This window comes from Chelonoidis abingdonii, chromosome 24 (assembly GCF_003597395.2).
Source record: "Chelonoidis abingdonii isolate Lonesome George chromosome 24, CheloAbing_2.0, whole genome shotgun sequence".
Taxonomy (NCBI): Eukaryota; Metazoa; Chordata; order Testudines; family Testudinidae; genus Chelonoidis; species Chelonoidis abingdonii.
The window spans coordinates 13,003,870-13,015,677 of record NC_133792.1 but is presented as its reverse complement, the minus strand read 5'-3'; the positions used below and the strand labels follow the sequence as shown (position 1 = coordinate 13,015,677).

The 11,808-nt window shown below is 54.2% G+C and overlaps 1 protein-coding gene across 3 annotated transcripts in view; it reads right to left on the bottom strand.

Moving 5' to 3' along the window:
- SH2D3C (SH2 domain containing 3C) overlaps nt 1-11,808 on the bottom strand; it is a 51,082-nt gene that overhangs the window by 24,541 nt on the left and 14,733 nt on the right. For 2 of the 3 annotated variants that reach the window (XM_032797913.2, XM_032797914.2), the window contains one exon: nt 10,497-10,536. In XM_032797913.2, coding sequence (XP_032653804.1) covers nt 10,497-10,536 — 40 coding nt within the window. Of the gene's footprint in view, nt 1-2,562; nt 2,658-10,496; nt 10,537-11,808 lie in introns of those variants that run through there. The other variant, XM_032797915.2, reaches the window with a different exon arrangement.

The following is an 11,808-nucleotide window of genomic DNA, read 5'->3' as shown; positions in this document are numbered from 1 at the left end:
ACCCATCCTGTACTAATTACTCTCCTCTGAACTTCCAGTCAAATACAGCTGGACTCTTACAATGCTCTGTTCCACTCCTGTCACTTGCCAGACACCTGGTGTATCCTTGGTATGATGGGAAATGGAGATGGCAGGGACCTACTTCTCCACTGCTTGCTACTGCCCCAGCACCAACACAAGTAGTATTTCACACCTGCTCTGCACAAGTGTAAGTGGTGACACCAGGTGTACCATGGTGGAGCCAGGGCCCTGGCTCCTTGACTCCCAAGCATCCTTTAGCTGAAGTCAGGCTCAGCCAATGCAGTAGCAGAGGCTAAGCAGCTGAACTTCAAACCATAGAGACTTTTTGGTGTAAGTCTCTAGCTGATGCGGGGTGGGTTCTCACCAAAAGGCTGTCTAGAAGTCTTTTTTTTTTTTTAAGAGGGGATTTAAATGCACCCTTGCACATAGTGAGCTGCAGGGAAGAGGGTGCCTTCTTCCCTCCGCCCCCTGCCCCAGGGCCAATGGTGGTAGTGGAGCACTGGTAACACCTGGTAGAAGCATTGTGTGTCTGATTTGGGTGTCTTAGGTTTTGGATTGTATCTGCTCACCAGCCAACCTCAACACAGCACATTGACAACACTGCTGTAACTACATGTCAGCTTTGCTCTTCCTATGTCTCTGACTGTCCAGCATGTTGCATGGTGTCATGGGCAGACCCGTTGGGTTGGGCAGCAAGTGACAGAAAGGAAGTGACAAAGGCAGGGGGCAAAAAGGCTTTTCTTATGAGGCTCAGACTCTGTTGCTCTTTTGGGCTGTGTGGGGGAAAAATACTCCTTGTAAAAGCCTAGAAACTGAGGGTTCTGTACTCAGTTTAGCTTGTATTCAGCTAATCCAGTCTGGTGAAGGGGAGAGAGAATGGCTGAAGGGAAAGGTGGCTTGAAAACAGGACCAAATGTGGAGTATTCCTCAGTAGTGTTTGTAGTCCAGTTGAGGTCAGGGCCCTGTTGTGTTAGGTGCTGTATATGGCCCTAGTGGGAGACTGCCCCTGCTCCAGAGAGTTCACAGTCTAGCCTAACTAGATAAGGCAAAGTGTGTGTGTGGCGGGGAGACAGGAGGGATGATTATTCCAATCTTACAGCTGTTGTCAACCCACAATGAAATACTGCTTAAAAAACTGGCCTCATGCTATTGGGGAAGGGATTTTGGTTTTTGAGTCCCAACCAGACTGATTCACTTTTCATGAAACTGTATTTAATAAAACCCTGTCAGACAAAACAGAGCATCTTCTCCCCCTGCCCCAGGCTCTCAGGGCTCTGGAGCCCTCCAACACCAACCCTGCTGCCAGTGCAGGTACCCAGCAAGTGACACACGCATGCATTAGGACCTGGCTACTTTCCCTGCTGCATCCCTGTGGCAGGCAGCTGCTGCTGAGCCTGCAAAGCAGACTGGCTGTGTCTGAAAGCAGGGGGAATCCTCACTGCTCCCCCAGCTGGGGTGTGGGCAGCACATACAAGGAAGCAACTGCAGCAGGAGAGGGGGCTAGATTTAGCTCCCAGTCCCTGACCTGACTTTGTTGTGCCAGGTGAGCCTTTGCAGCCCTGTCTCCCCATCTCGATTGCTCAGCAGGGCTCTGCAGAGCAAGTGGCTGCAACACAGTTAGCACTAGCCTGACTCAGTCGCTCTCCAGAGCTGAGTGGTGCCAACAAGTGCTGAAGGCAGGGACAGATCTGCATCACCAGTGGGGAACAGACCTAGCTGGCCACCTGCTGCTGACACAGGCTGGGGAGGAAGGGAGAAGAGTTGATGATTAAGCCCCAAGAGCTATGTTCCTCAAAGCAGCAGCCAAGCAAGGTTCAGCCAGGCAGTGGGGGGTGACTGACCCACTTTTCCTCACCTCGCAGTGGACAGCAGCTCACTGCCCCCTCCTCATATCCCTGCTGGCACCTGCATCTTCTTCCTGTGCTGCCAAATCCAGCCCAGGGGGCTGCCACTGTCTCCCTGGCACTGAGACACAGGGTGTTCCCTACCCCATTTACCTGCCCCATGGCACCCCAGAGACCCAGCCAAGCATGAGGGTGATTTGCCCCCCAAATCCTGAGTCATGCTGCTCCCTTCACACCTGTGCTACCTCTCCTTCTCAGTAAGTTAGGGCTCCTTCACCCAGCTCAGCACCTGCCCCACAGGGATGCCCAGCTCCAGCTTCCCCTCCCCACAAGCAGTCCCCAGTCTGGAGTGGCTAGTGGAATTGACCTCTGCCCCCTGCATGTCAGGGTCTGCATGAAAAGGTCCCAGCTCCATCACCATTCCCCTGACCCCAAGAGTGAGTCCCCAGCCCTGTGCCCCACAGCAGCTAGCCAGTGTCTCCAGCTGCCCCCTGCCATGCCTGCCCCCCACACCAGCCAGTGTCCCCTGCTGCCAGCTTCCCCCCTGCCCTGCCCAGCCTTATGCCCCAGAGCAACCAGCCAGTGTCCCCTGCTGCCCTGCCCTGCCAGCCAGTGTCCCCTGCTGCCCCCTGCCATGCCCGGCTCCATGCCCCACAGCAGCCAGCCAGTGCCCCCCCGGCCGTGCCCAGCCCCTCACCTGCACTTGCATGAAGGATCCCCGGTAGAAGCAGCAGGCGGCCGCCGACAGAGCGCTCCAGAGGCTGCACCGCTCGGTCATGGCGCCTCCCCGGGGCCCGGTGCTGCAGCCAGGACCGGCCCCCGCTGCACCTGCCGCTCCCGGCTCCCTCCTGCAGCCGCCGCGGCCGGACTTCAATTTCAGCCGCTTCCCCGATTACCTCATCCCTTGTCAGGCTGGGGGCGGGGCTCGGGCTCGGCCCGGCCCCCAGCCAGCTCGGAGCCCGCGGAGAGCCCTGCCAACCCCAGCTGGGACCCCCCCTCCCACCACGGGTGCCCCGCTCACCTACAGGCTGCCTGCCCCCCCACGCTCACGGGGGCGCCCAGCTCACCTGGACCCTGCCATCCCCACCCTCGCTGAGGGGGGGGGCGCCCTTGGTGGTGGGCTGCACGGTCGGGGGGGGGGTCTTGGCAGGCTCCAGGGGTGCCCGGGCACCTCCCATCCCATCCCTGCCTCCCCGCGTCTTCCCACCCCGCTGTCCCCCATGGATCTCTAGCCAATCACATTGCAGGGCATCTTTGACTCTCCACAGGGCACCTCATCCAGATCTGCCAGTCCTTTGCTACAGCCAGGAGGTCCAGCTGCCCCATGCAGGATAGTCTTCCACACTGGCTGTGCTAACAAGCCTCCAAGAAGGGGTGGTTCCCAGGGGACAAGCTCTGAGAAGGGAGCCAGCTTTAATTGGCACCAGCTCTGTTTTCTCACATTTACACTCTTTAATCAAAGGAGTAACTAAACCCGGGGGGGGGGGGAAGGGGACTCCGGTTCACACCTTGTTTAACCCTCTCCAGCCCAAGCACCCTCTCACCCAGGCCCATTCACATGTCCCTGTATTCCAATGCCCCCTGCCAAGCATAATCCCCTTTGATTCAACAAACTCCACTGGCACATCAAGGGAGACGCCTCCTACCAAACTTAAACTGTACCAGCCGATCTCTGCTCACAGCAGGGGCTCACAGTGATAATAAGCCTGTGTGCTGGGGACCAAATTCATCCCTGGTGTCATGCCAGTGGCTTCTATGGAGTAACATCTGGAATGCTTTTGGCCTCCAGGGTCCATTTGGTACCACTGATTTTTCTTCCCTAGCCCCATAGGCCAGGCATATTCCTGCCCTCTTTTTGGGTTCTCTCCAAACTAGGCTGACATTTGGTTGGTTGGTTTTCCCTTCACTCTTTAATGGGTAGTTTCTTAGCTTGCTCTGGAGAAAGGAGACCTGGCCCTGGGAGAGGCGCAAGTCCCAGCCAGCAGAAACCCATCCCTCTGCACAGCTGCCATCAGTGTCAGCTGCCCTGTATTGAAAGCAAAACGTAGGGTCCTGTTTGGTTATCTAAGGGAAATCAAATCTTAGGCTGCAAGGTGGCTCACAAGGGATGGGAGGAATTCTCTATCCATCCTGTAACCCAGCACGTGGGGCATCCTAGGAGGTTCTCCACTTTCTCCTGAGTGATTGTTTTGCTGCTGCCAGCATTAGACTAGATAGATCAGAGCAGGATTAGAGGCCCAGATTGATCAAAACTTTGGGGGTGAGAAGGCAGGTGTGTGGGAGAGGATAGGGGAGAAGGATGAGCCTGCAAGTTACTTACAAACGTCTGGAGTGCCAAATGCTGCAGGGAGATATAATAATCCCCACCCATGCAATTGCCAGTCATGCCCCCACCCCCAAAGTCCCAGGAAGTGCATGCACCTGGGCAACGGTGGTACAGACATGCTTGGTATTTAACAGTAGGTGTTTATTGCTGCCTTGAAGGAGCTAGGTAACTGCTAACACACACAGATATTTCTGCTGCAGTTAACGTATGAACAGCACATTTTCTGATGTAATTAATTCAAACAAGTCCCTCGCACCCTGAGGAAAGGACAAAGCAAATGCTGCTGAAGAAAGACACGTCTCCACAGTGGCAGCTCCACACAGAACCATGCCTGGGAAGATCAGAAAGGAAACAGATACAACATGGGATCTGTCTGGGGACCTGTGGCTGATTCAGTCATAGGGGTTTTGTTCTGTGATGTTTCAATGGGCAGTGCTTCTATCCCAGTGGTCCCACCTCCTCTCTGGGATTCCTGGAAGGCAGGGAAGCTTTATCATCCCATTTCTCAGAAAGAAACTGAGGCTCTGTGACTTGCCCGAGGTGAGACAGGAAGTCCATGGTGGAACAGGGAATTGAATCTGGGTCTTTCACATCTCAAGCCAGTGCCCTACCCCTGAGGCTGTCCTTTCTCCCCAGCATGGGACATGGCACATCCACACAAGAGGTAACTGAGGCAGGAAGAGCAGCACAGGGCAGAGTCCCAGGATCCTAGAGGCTGTGAGTGAATGGTTGGCTGTGGTGATCCAGGTCTCAGCAGACTGGAGTATAGTGCCCAATGCCACGTGCTTGTGAAAATGCCATCGATGGTGGAGTGCAGCGTGTGTGTTTGAAATCTGTCACGTGAACATGGAATCGAATTCCCTTCTCGTCTTTGTTTGATAATGGAGACAGTGACACACACATTCCCATAGGCATTTACAGCCCTTCACTGCTGGAAGGGGAGAGCACAGGCTCCTCTTTCTTCCTGAATGAGATTGAAGGACAGAACAGATGGTGGTTTACAGGGAGACGCTGAACTGAAAGAATCTGATTGTGATTCCTCTTCCTGAAAAGCCTGTACCTCTTCGAAGGATTTTGTTGCTTTTCTTAGACAGAGCTGGCGCTCTGGCAGGACTCAGCTCCTCTCTGGGGAAGCAGCGCTGGTTGGTACAGCCCTGAGCTCCTGTGCTGATGGGTACATAACCTATGTCTAGCTATCTTCCATCTCTTCTCTGCGTGCCAGGCCTGATCTGTGCCACAATGCAGCTCTCTGAAGAGCCTGGGATTGCATACAGAGTGAAATCAGATTGCATACAGAGTGACATTTGGATTGTGGCCTGCAATTCTGGCCTTCAGCACTCCCCCTTTTCACAGTACCAGCCATTCCCCTGGGCCTTGGGGGGCCTTTCTTCCTCAGGATGCGAAGGGGAGTAGTCAGGGCTCAAAGTGGGCCAGACCAGGACAGTAGCACTCTGCACGTGTGTTAGTGACCACACACAGTGTAAGCAATGCAGATTTGGGCCTGTCCTGCCCAATGGGATGCCAGCCACCCCCTGTTCCACTGGCCTCCCTGCTGTCCGGCGTTTACACTAGCTCAGGTGGCATGTGGTTTGCTACTTGACTGTGTCATTTCTGCACTGCTACTGCACACAGGAGCGCATCAGCCAGTGGCAGCAGCTGCTCCCACATCAGAATGAAACTCTGAATGAGAGCAAACAGAGCCAGCAAATAAAGCACTCAGCTCCCCTGGGGACAGTGGCACACTCACTTTTGTATGCCCAGGGCTCCTCAAGGGACGCTGCCCAGCCTGCCTGCTTTTTCACGCTAGCAACCTGGACTCTAAATAGATTCAGCAAGCAGACCTGGGTTCTGGGCTGCAGTCTAAGTGCTCCATCCTTGCTCTGCTTGGCTGCATGGGAACCTGTTGGGGCTTCATTTCCCAGTCCAGATGCTCTCCATGGTACTGGTGAATGGACTGGGCTGTGAGAACAGCTCTGGTGGTACCAGGAGCAAACCCACCGGGGGTTAAGAGCTGATGAAAAGTCAACCCCAGCCAGGTTTTGTAGTCAGAGAGTGCCAAGCTTGGCCCATTCTCTTAGGAACTCTAGGCTTTGCTAGTACTCAACTGTGCCTGCACCTTCATTCGCGGAGTGTAAGCAGGGAGGTGTGCATGCTCCCTCCTCTCTCTCTCTTCGCTTGGTTGCTGCAGAACAGCTGGGCTGCTTCATTCTATTCACTTATCATTTTACTTGCACCACATTCAGACACACAGAAATCTGAGCCCCTGAGAATCAGGCTTGTACCAATGCAGATCCCCAACAGGCCAGCGCTGCTACCCTATTCCCAGATGTACCTCTTTCTGAGAGAGGCTGGAGCTGGGAGCTCTCCCCAACTACTGCAGCTCCACCACTCCCTCCAGCAACTCCTGCTGGGGACCCCCATTGGCTGGGTGCTCTCCCACAGGCAGTACTAGTGCACCATTGGTTGCAGTGACACCCGCAGGGAGAAGCTGGGACTGAAGGATCTGATCTGGTCTCAGGAGGTGGGGAAGTGATGATGGGGAAGCAGGACAGCTAGCAAAAGGTGGTCAGCGCATCTAGGTTACGTGGAGCCCGCGCTGGAGGCAGACCAATGTCCCTCATTGCTGGAGAAGACATGGTTATGCAGTTAGGTTTATTATGGCCATTTGGACTGGCAATGTCTTTACCCCATAGCAGCTAGGAAGGGGAATCTCTGTAGAAAGGAATCCCCCTCTGCCTGGAATGGACACTGCTCTCTTGCTGGAATGAGAGAACACCAGTTGTCCCAGCTGGTAACCCTCCATCCAGGAGAAGGCATTATACCCGGCAACAAAAATGATTAGGGGAATGAGGCATATGACTTATGAGGAGAGGCTGAGGGAATTGGGCTTATTTAGTCTGCAGAAGAGAAGAGTGAGGGGGGATTTGATAGCAGCCTTCAACTACCTGAAGGGGGTTCCAAAGAGGATGGAGCTCAGCTGTTCTCAGTGGTGGCAGATGACAGAACAAGGAGTAATGGTCTCAAGTTCAAATGGGGGAGATCTAGGTTGGATATTAGGAAAAACTTTTTCACTAGGAGGGTGGTGAAGCACTGGAATGAGTTACCTAGGGAGGTGGTGGAATCTCCATCCTTAGAGGTTTTTAAGGCCCAGCGTGACAAAGCCCTGGCTGGGATGATTTAGTTGGGGTTGGTCCTGCTTTGAGCAGGGGGTTGGACTAGAACCTCCTGAGGTCTCTTCCAACCCTAGTCTTCTGTGTGCAGCACCAGCTCCTGAAAGGAGCCCAGGACTCACTGACTTTAGGGGAGTGTTGGCTCCCAGGAGGGGAGAAGAGTATTGCAGGCAGGCAGAAAGGACTAACAGCAGCACACATAGTTCCCACCTGGGGCCAGTGAAATTCTCACCATGGAACTCAAGGCTGCTGGGTGCTTGGCTGAGGATCAGGCTGTCTGGGGGTGCAACTGACTTTCATCTAGATGAGAAGGTTCTGGGCACAAGGATCTTCTCTTATTTGCCTGTAAAGCGCCATATACACCTGTGCCACTGTATGAATAACCACCCGAGATGGGTTTCTTTGGATAAGTGCATGTAGGTGACAGGTGTCAAGGAAAGTCAATCCTGTGCTAGGGCCCAGCATGAAGCCTTTGCATCGCTTTAGTCCCACTTAAGGCCTCAAGCTAGGGTTTAAATGGGTGCATAGGCCTTGACCTGGCCCTGTGTCCGGGGTGAATACAGCCTAGTGAGAATGTGAGGTGCACAGCGGCAAGTTACCAGTCTGTGCATGTAAATCTCCGCAGTGACTCTGTCTGTCTGTAGCTGACTCCACTAGCTCCTATCACCACAGCTGTTAGGGGATGTCTATGTGTGGAGCTGGGGGTGACATACCCACGCTGGCTCTCTGTGACCTCGCACGCTAACCATCAAAACGAATCACCCAGCATCAGACAAAATACAAACCAGCCCAGTTCAACGCCACCCCAACAACAACTGACCCAAAGGATGAACAAGCTCAGTCTGGACCAGAACCCTGGCAGCTGGGGGTTCTGTTGGCTCACCAAGCTGAAGGCCTCCATGGCTTATTCCCATCTCTCTCTCTTTTAGTTAGTTCATGATTTATAAAATGTTCCCATCGTTAAGGCTCTGGGTGCACGAACAAATAGAACAACAATAATCAACGTCGGCTAAACCGAATTCCATCATTGCCGCCTCAGCATGTTTCCTCTCCCTTGCCCCCCCATCATCACCATGCTCAGGACAATGCCTGTGTGAACAGAGGGGCCTCACTGGTGCCCTGATGCTGACCAAACGTGGACATAAGGAACCAATTCTAGAGCCAAGGACTTCCTGCTTCTGGCGGTGTCGATTTTCTAACCTGGGGGCTGTTAGTTGGTCTCGACTGCCCTAATGGCATGCAGCCACCCTGCCTTTCCCATACTGCTAGCTGGGAGTGGGGTCTCACTATGGAGAAGGTCAAGAACAACTGCCTTCAAAAACTGATCAGTGCTGGTGAAAGGTTCTGGACTGATGGTCCTACGACCTGGAGTCTTCCCCTTAGTGATGAACAATGGCCATGCTACCGTTCCCTCTCACTGCCTCAGCCCTGGACCTGGGGGGACCCCCTCCAGGAGCAGGCGCATAACTCAGACTCCATCATCTCTGCCTCATGAACCTGCCACCTCGTGCCGCTGTCAAGATTTTCAAGAGCAGCTCCTGACTTTGGCACCCAACCGACCACCCTCCAAGGGACCTGATTCTTCTAGAGGCTCCACTATAGTATCTCCAGCTGGGCACCCAAAATCACTAGCCAGTTTGAACCCTGGGCCTACGGCTGGGAACATTGACCCATTGGGAACTGGACTGAAACAGCAGCTCATATAACAGGCCATCAGACAGACAGTGTCTGGGGGCAACTTCCATTCACTACCGAGCTGGGTTGGATTTGAACTGCTAGTGCAGAGGTGAAACTCTCTGGCCCATGGAAAAACTCTGCATCCCCATCTCCTGAGCCAAGCATTTCCAGCCCTGCCTCTTCAAAGAGCTCCACAGGAAGCCTGCGGAAAGAGGCTCACTCTTCCATAAAGCCAGCCATCTCCCAAGTGAATTCCTGGCACTGTGCACGGAGCCCTCAAGAATGTGACTAGTTTGCTGGAGGATAAGCAGGGTCTTTGCAGAGGATTTGGAGAGATTTGCACCAACTTTCATGTGACAGCTCGAGTGGCTGAAATGCTGCATTTCTCCTATTAAGGCTGAGTGAGGAGACGGCACCTGCCACGGCCCACACTGGCTGTGTCCCCGAGAGAGAGAGCATGAAATGAAGGCAGCTCCCCCTCTGAGAGCTGCTTGTGAGGAGGGAGGGGATGCCCTCTACTGTCTCCCTTTCGTGAGCCCACTTACCAGCCTCAAAGGCCTCTTGTGTCAGCGAAGTTACCCTCCAGCTGACGAGGGTTCGGCACATGAGAGGTTGGTCTGAACCAAAGCCCTGGATCCAGGCCTGGGGTGCATTTGAGGCATGTTTACACTGTAACCAGAGAGGTGGTTGCAGACCTACCTGAGCCAGCTTTAATCTAGCTGGGGTGGGTACTCACCTCAGTGAAGCTGGAGCAGTATGGGCTTCAGCATGGCCTGTACAAGCCAGCCAGGGCCCCTAGATACTTGGGCAACTAGTCCACGCTAAACGCTGCTGTGGCTTCACTGCTGCTGGTACCTGAGTGAGCTTGGGTACGTCTACACACACTGCCATCATACTCCATGTTGCCCAGCCCTACTCCATCTCTGAAGAGGGAATCTACAATGGGCTGAACGTGGGTTGGGAACAGGGGTGACATGCAGCTCTGGATTCACATGCAATGGCTCAGGCTTGTCTCTATCCATGAAAAGTCCTGCTGGCAGCCGCAGGGTGCTCATCAGCACTCTCCAGACCCCAAAAGGGAGCAGTGGGAAGCTCCCACTGGGGGAAACTCAGCCCTACATAGGCGAGGAGGATGGAGCAGCAGAAATAGCAAATGAGGTTCCCAAGCCCTGCATGCAATAAGACACCATCCACAGGCTGATCCCTCAGCATCTCTCACTCTGTGATATTAATGCACTTACTGGAGCAAATGGAATAGGAGAAACAACCAACTTCCTGCAGCTCTGATGGATTTCAACAGACCATAAAGATGCTCCACTCTAGGGGCTCTTGAGAGCAGGCTGCACACTCCGCCCTGCTGCTGAAACGTGGATGCAGCTGATCTTTAGAGGAGAAGTGGGCTCGCCTGGTCAGGAGAGCAGTGAAAAGACATGCAGTAGAAAGGGGAGGGTTTCTTACCTTAACGTATTCACTGCAGGATTCTGGGCCATCAGTGGGACTAGAAGAAACCAAAAGGCATTAATGATGATGAGAGAGTGACAGCAGGAAAACATGGTCCACGTGCCCCCAGGCAAGTCCTTCGGTCACCCCGTGACAGGCCTCAGGGAGAATGTCCTGCGCTCACCCTGACTCACTCCCAGACAGGCCACTTTCTGGGTAATGCTCCAGCAGGAGCTCTGCTTTTGAGCAGCCTAAAGCATGGTTACAGGGTAATCCTAGCTGGGACTTTCCTCTAGGATGGCTACTTGTAGAAGGTGTAGAGGGAGGGTTCGTGATCTAGTACATGCTATATACCAACAGGGCTGTAAGGACAACAGAAAGTCCTAACAGTTGCAGCTATAGTGACTGTGGACGTGTTTATTTCCTCTGTTCCCTGTAACAAGAAAGACCGACAGAGCTGTTCCTGTCTGGGGCCATGTACTGCCTGAAGGAGGAGGGGGAAGTCCTGGGTCACTCAAGGCTACAGGGCTTTTCCCAGCTGGGAGAATGACCTGACTTGGGCAGGCACCAGAAGTCCTTGTTAAACAGCTAAGAGAACAAACGTGTTTTCATGTGAAGTTCTCAGAGCCCTGACATCCCCTCCCCCTGCCCCATCCCTGAGCTCCTGGTGTGGGGCTTAGCGTCCCTAATGCAACTGGAGAAGAATGAGGTCTTTCTTGCAGGATCTCTCCTCAAATCAGCTTGGACGGCATGAGCCGGGTCAGGCTCCATATGTCTGCTGGGCTCAGGGGGGTCTCTGGAGTTCATGGCAGTTGAGCCAGAACCTTGGGGAGGTGAAGCTATTGGGTGGAATCCTTCCAGACCCATAAGGGCTGGGACTGAGGGGGAGAGGAGCAGGCAGATCGGGTGTGGGGGCTCCCTGTGTTTACTGGGGGGGTGAGGGGGGAATGTTCTTGTAATTACTGATGCCCCTTCCTTACCAAGAGAAGGATGCTCATTCCTGATTTTTCCTGTTTTTCAGGCTTGGATTTCCATTCTGTTCTGGGAACAGGGAGTCACTGGGACACATGGGCTCACACTGGGGTTTCCTGTACACCTTCCTGCCCTGTTTGGGCCCCAGCTGCTTCCAGCTGGAGCACAGGGGAGCTCTGAAGGACGGAAAGAGGTGGGACAGTAGGCCCAGAATAACTCGCAGGATCAGGGGTCAGGAGCCAGACAGACGGTGCCCCCGCCCGCCCTAGGAAGGCTGGTCAGGAAACGTCCCCCCCCCCCCCCCGCAGACAGCACTAGCTCATTCCCCCGCGCACACGCCCCGGCCCCCTCACCAGCT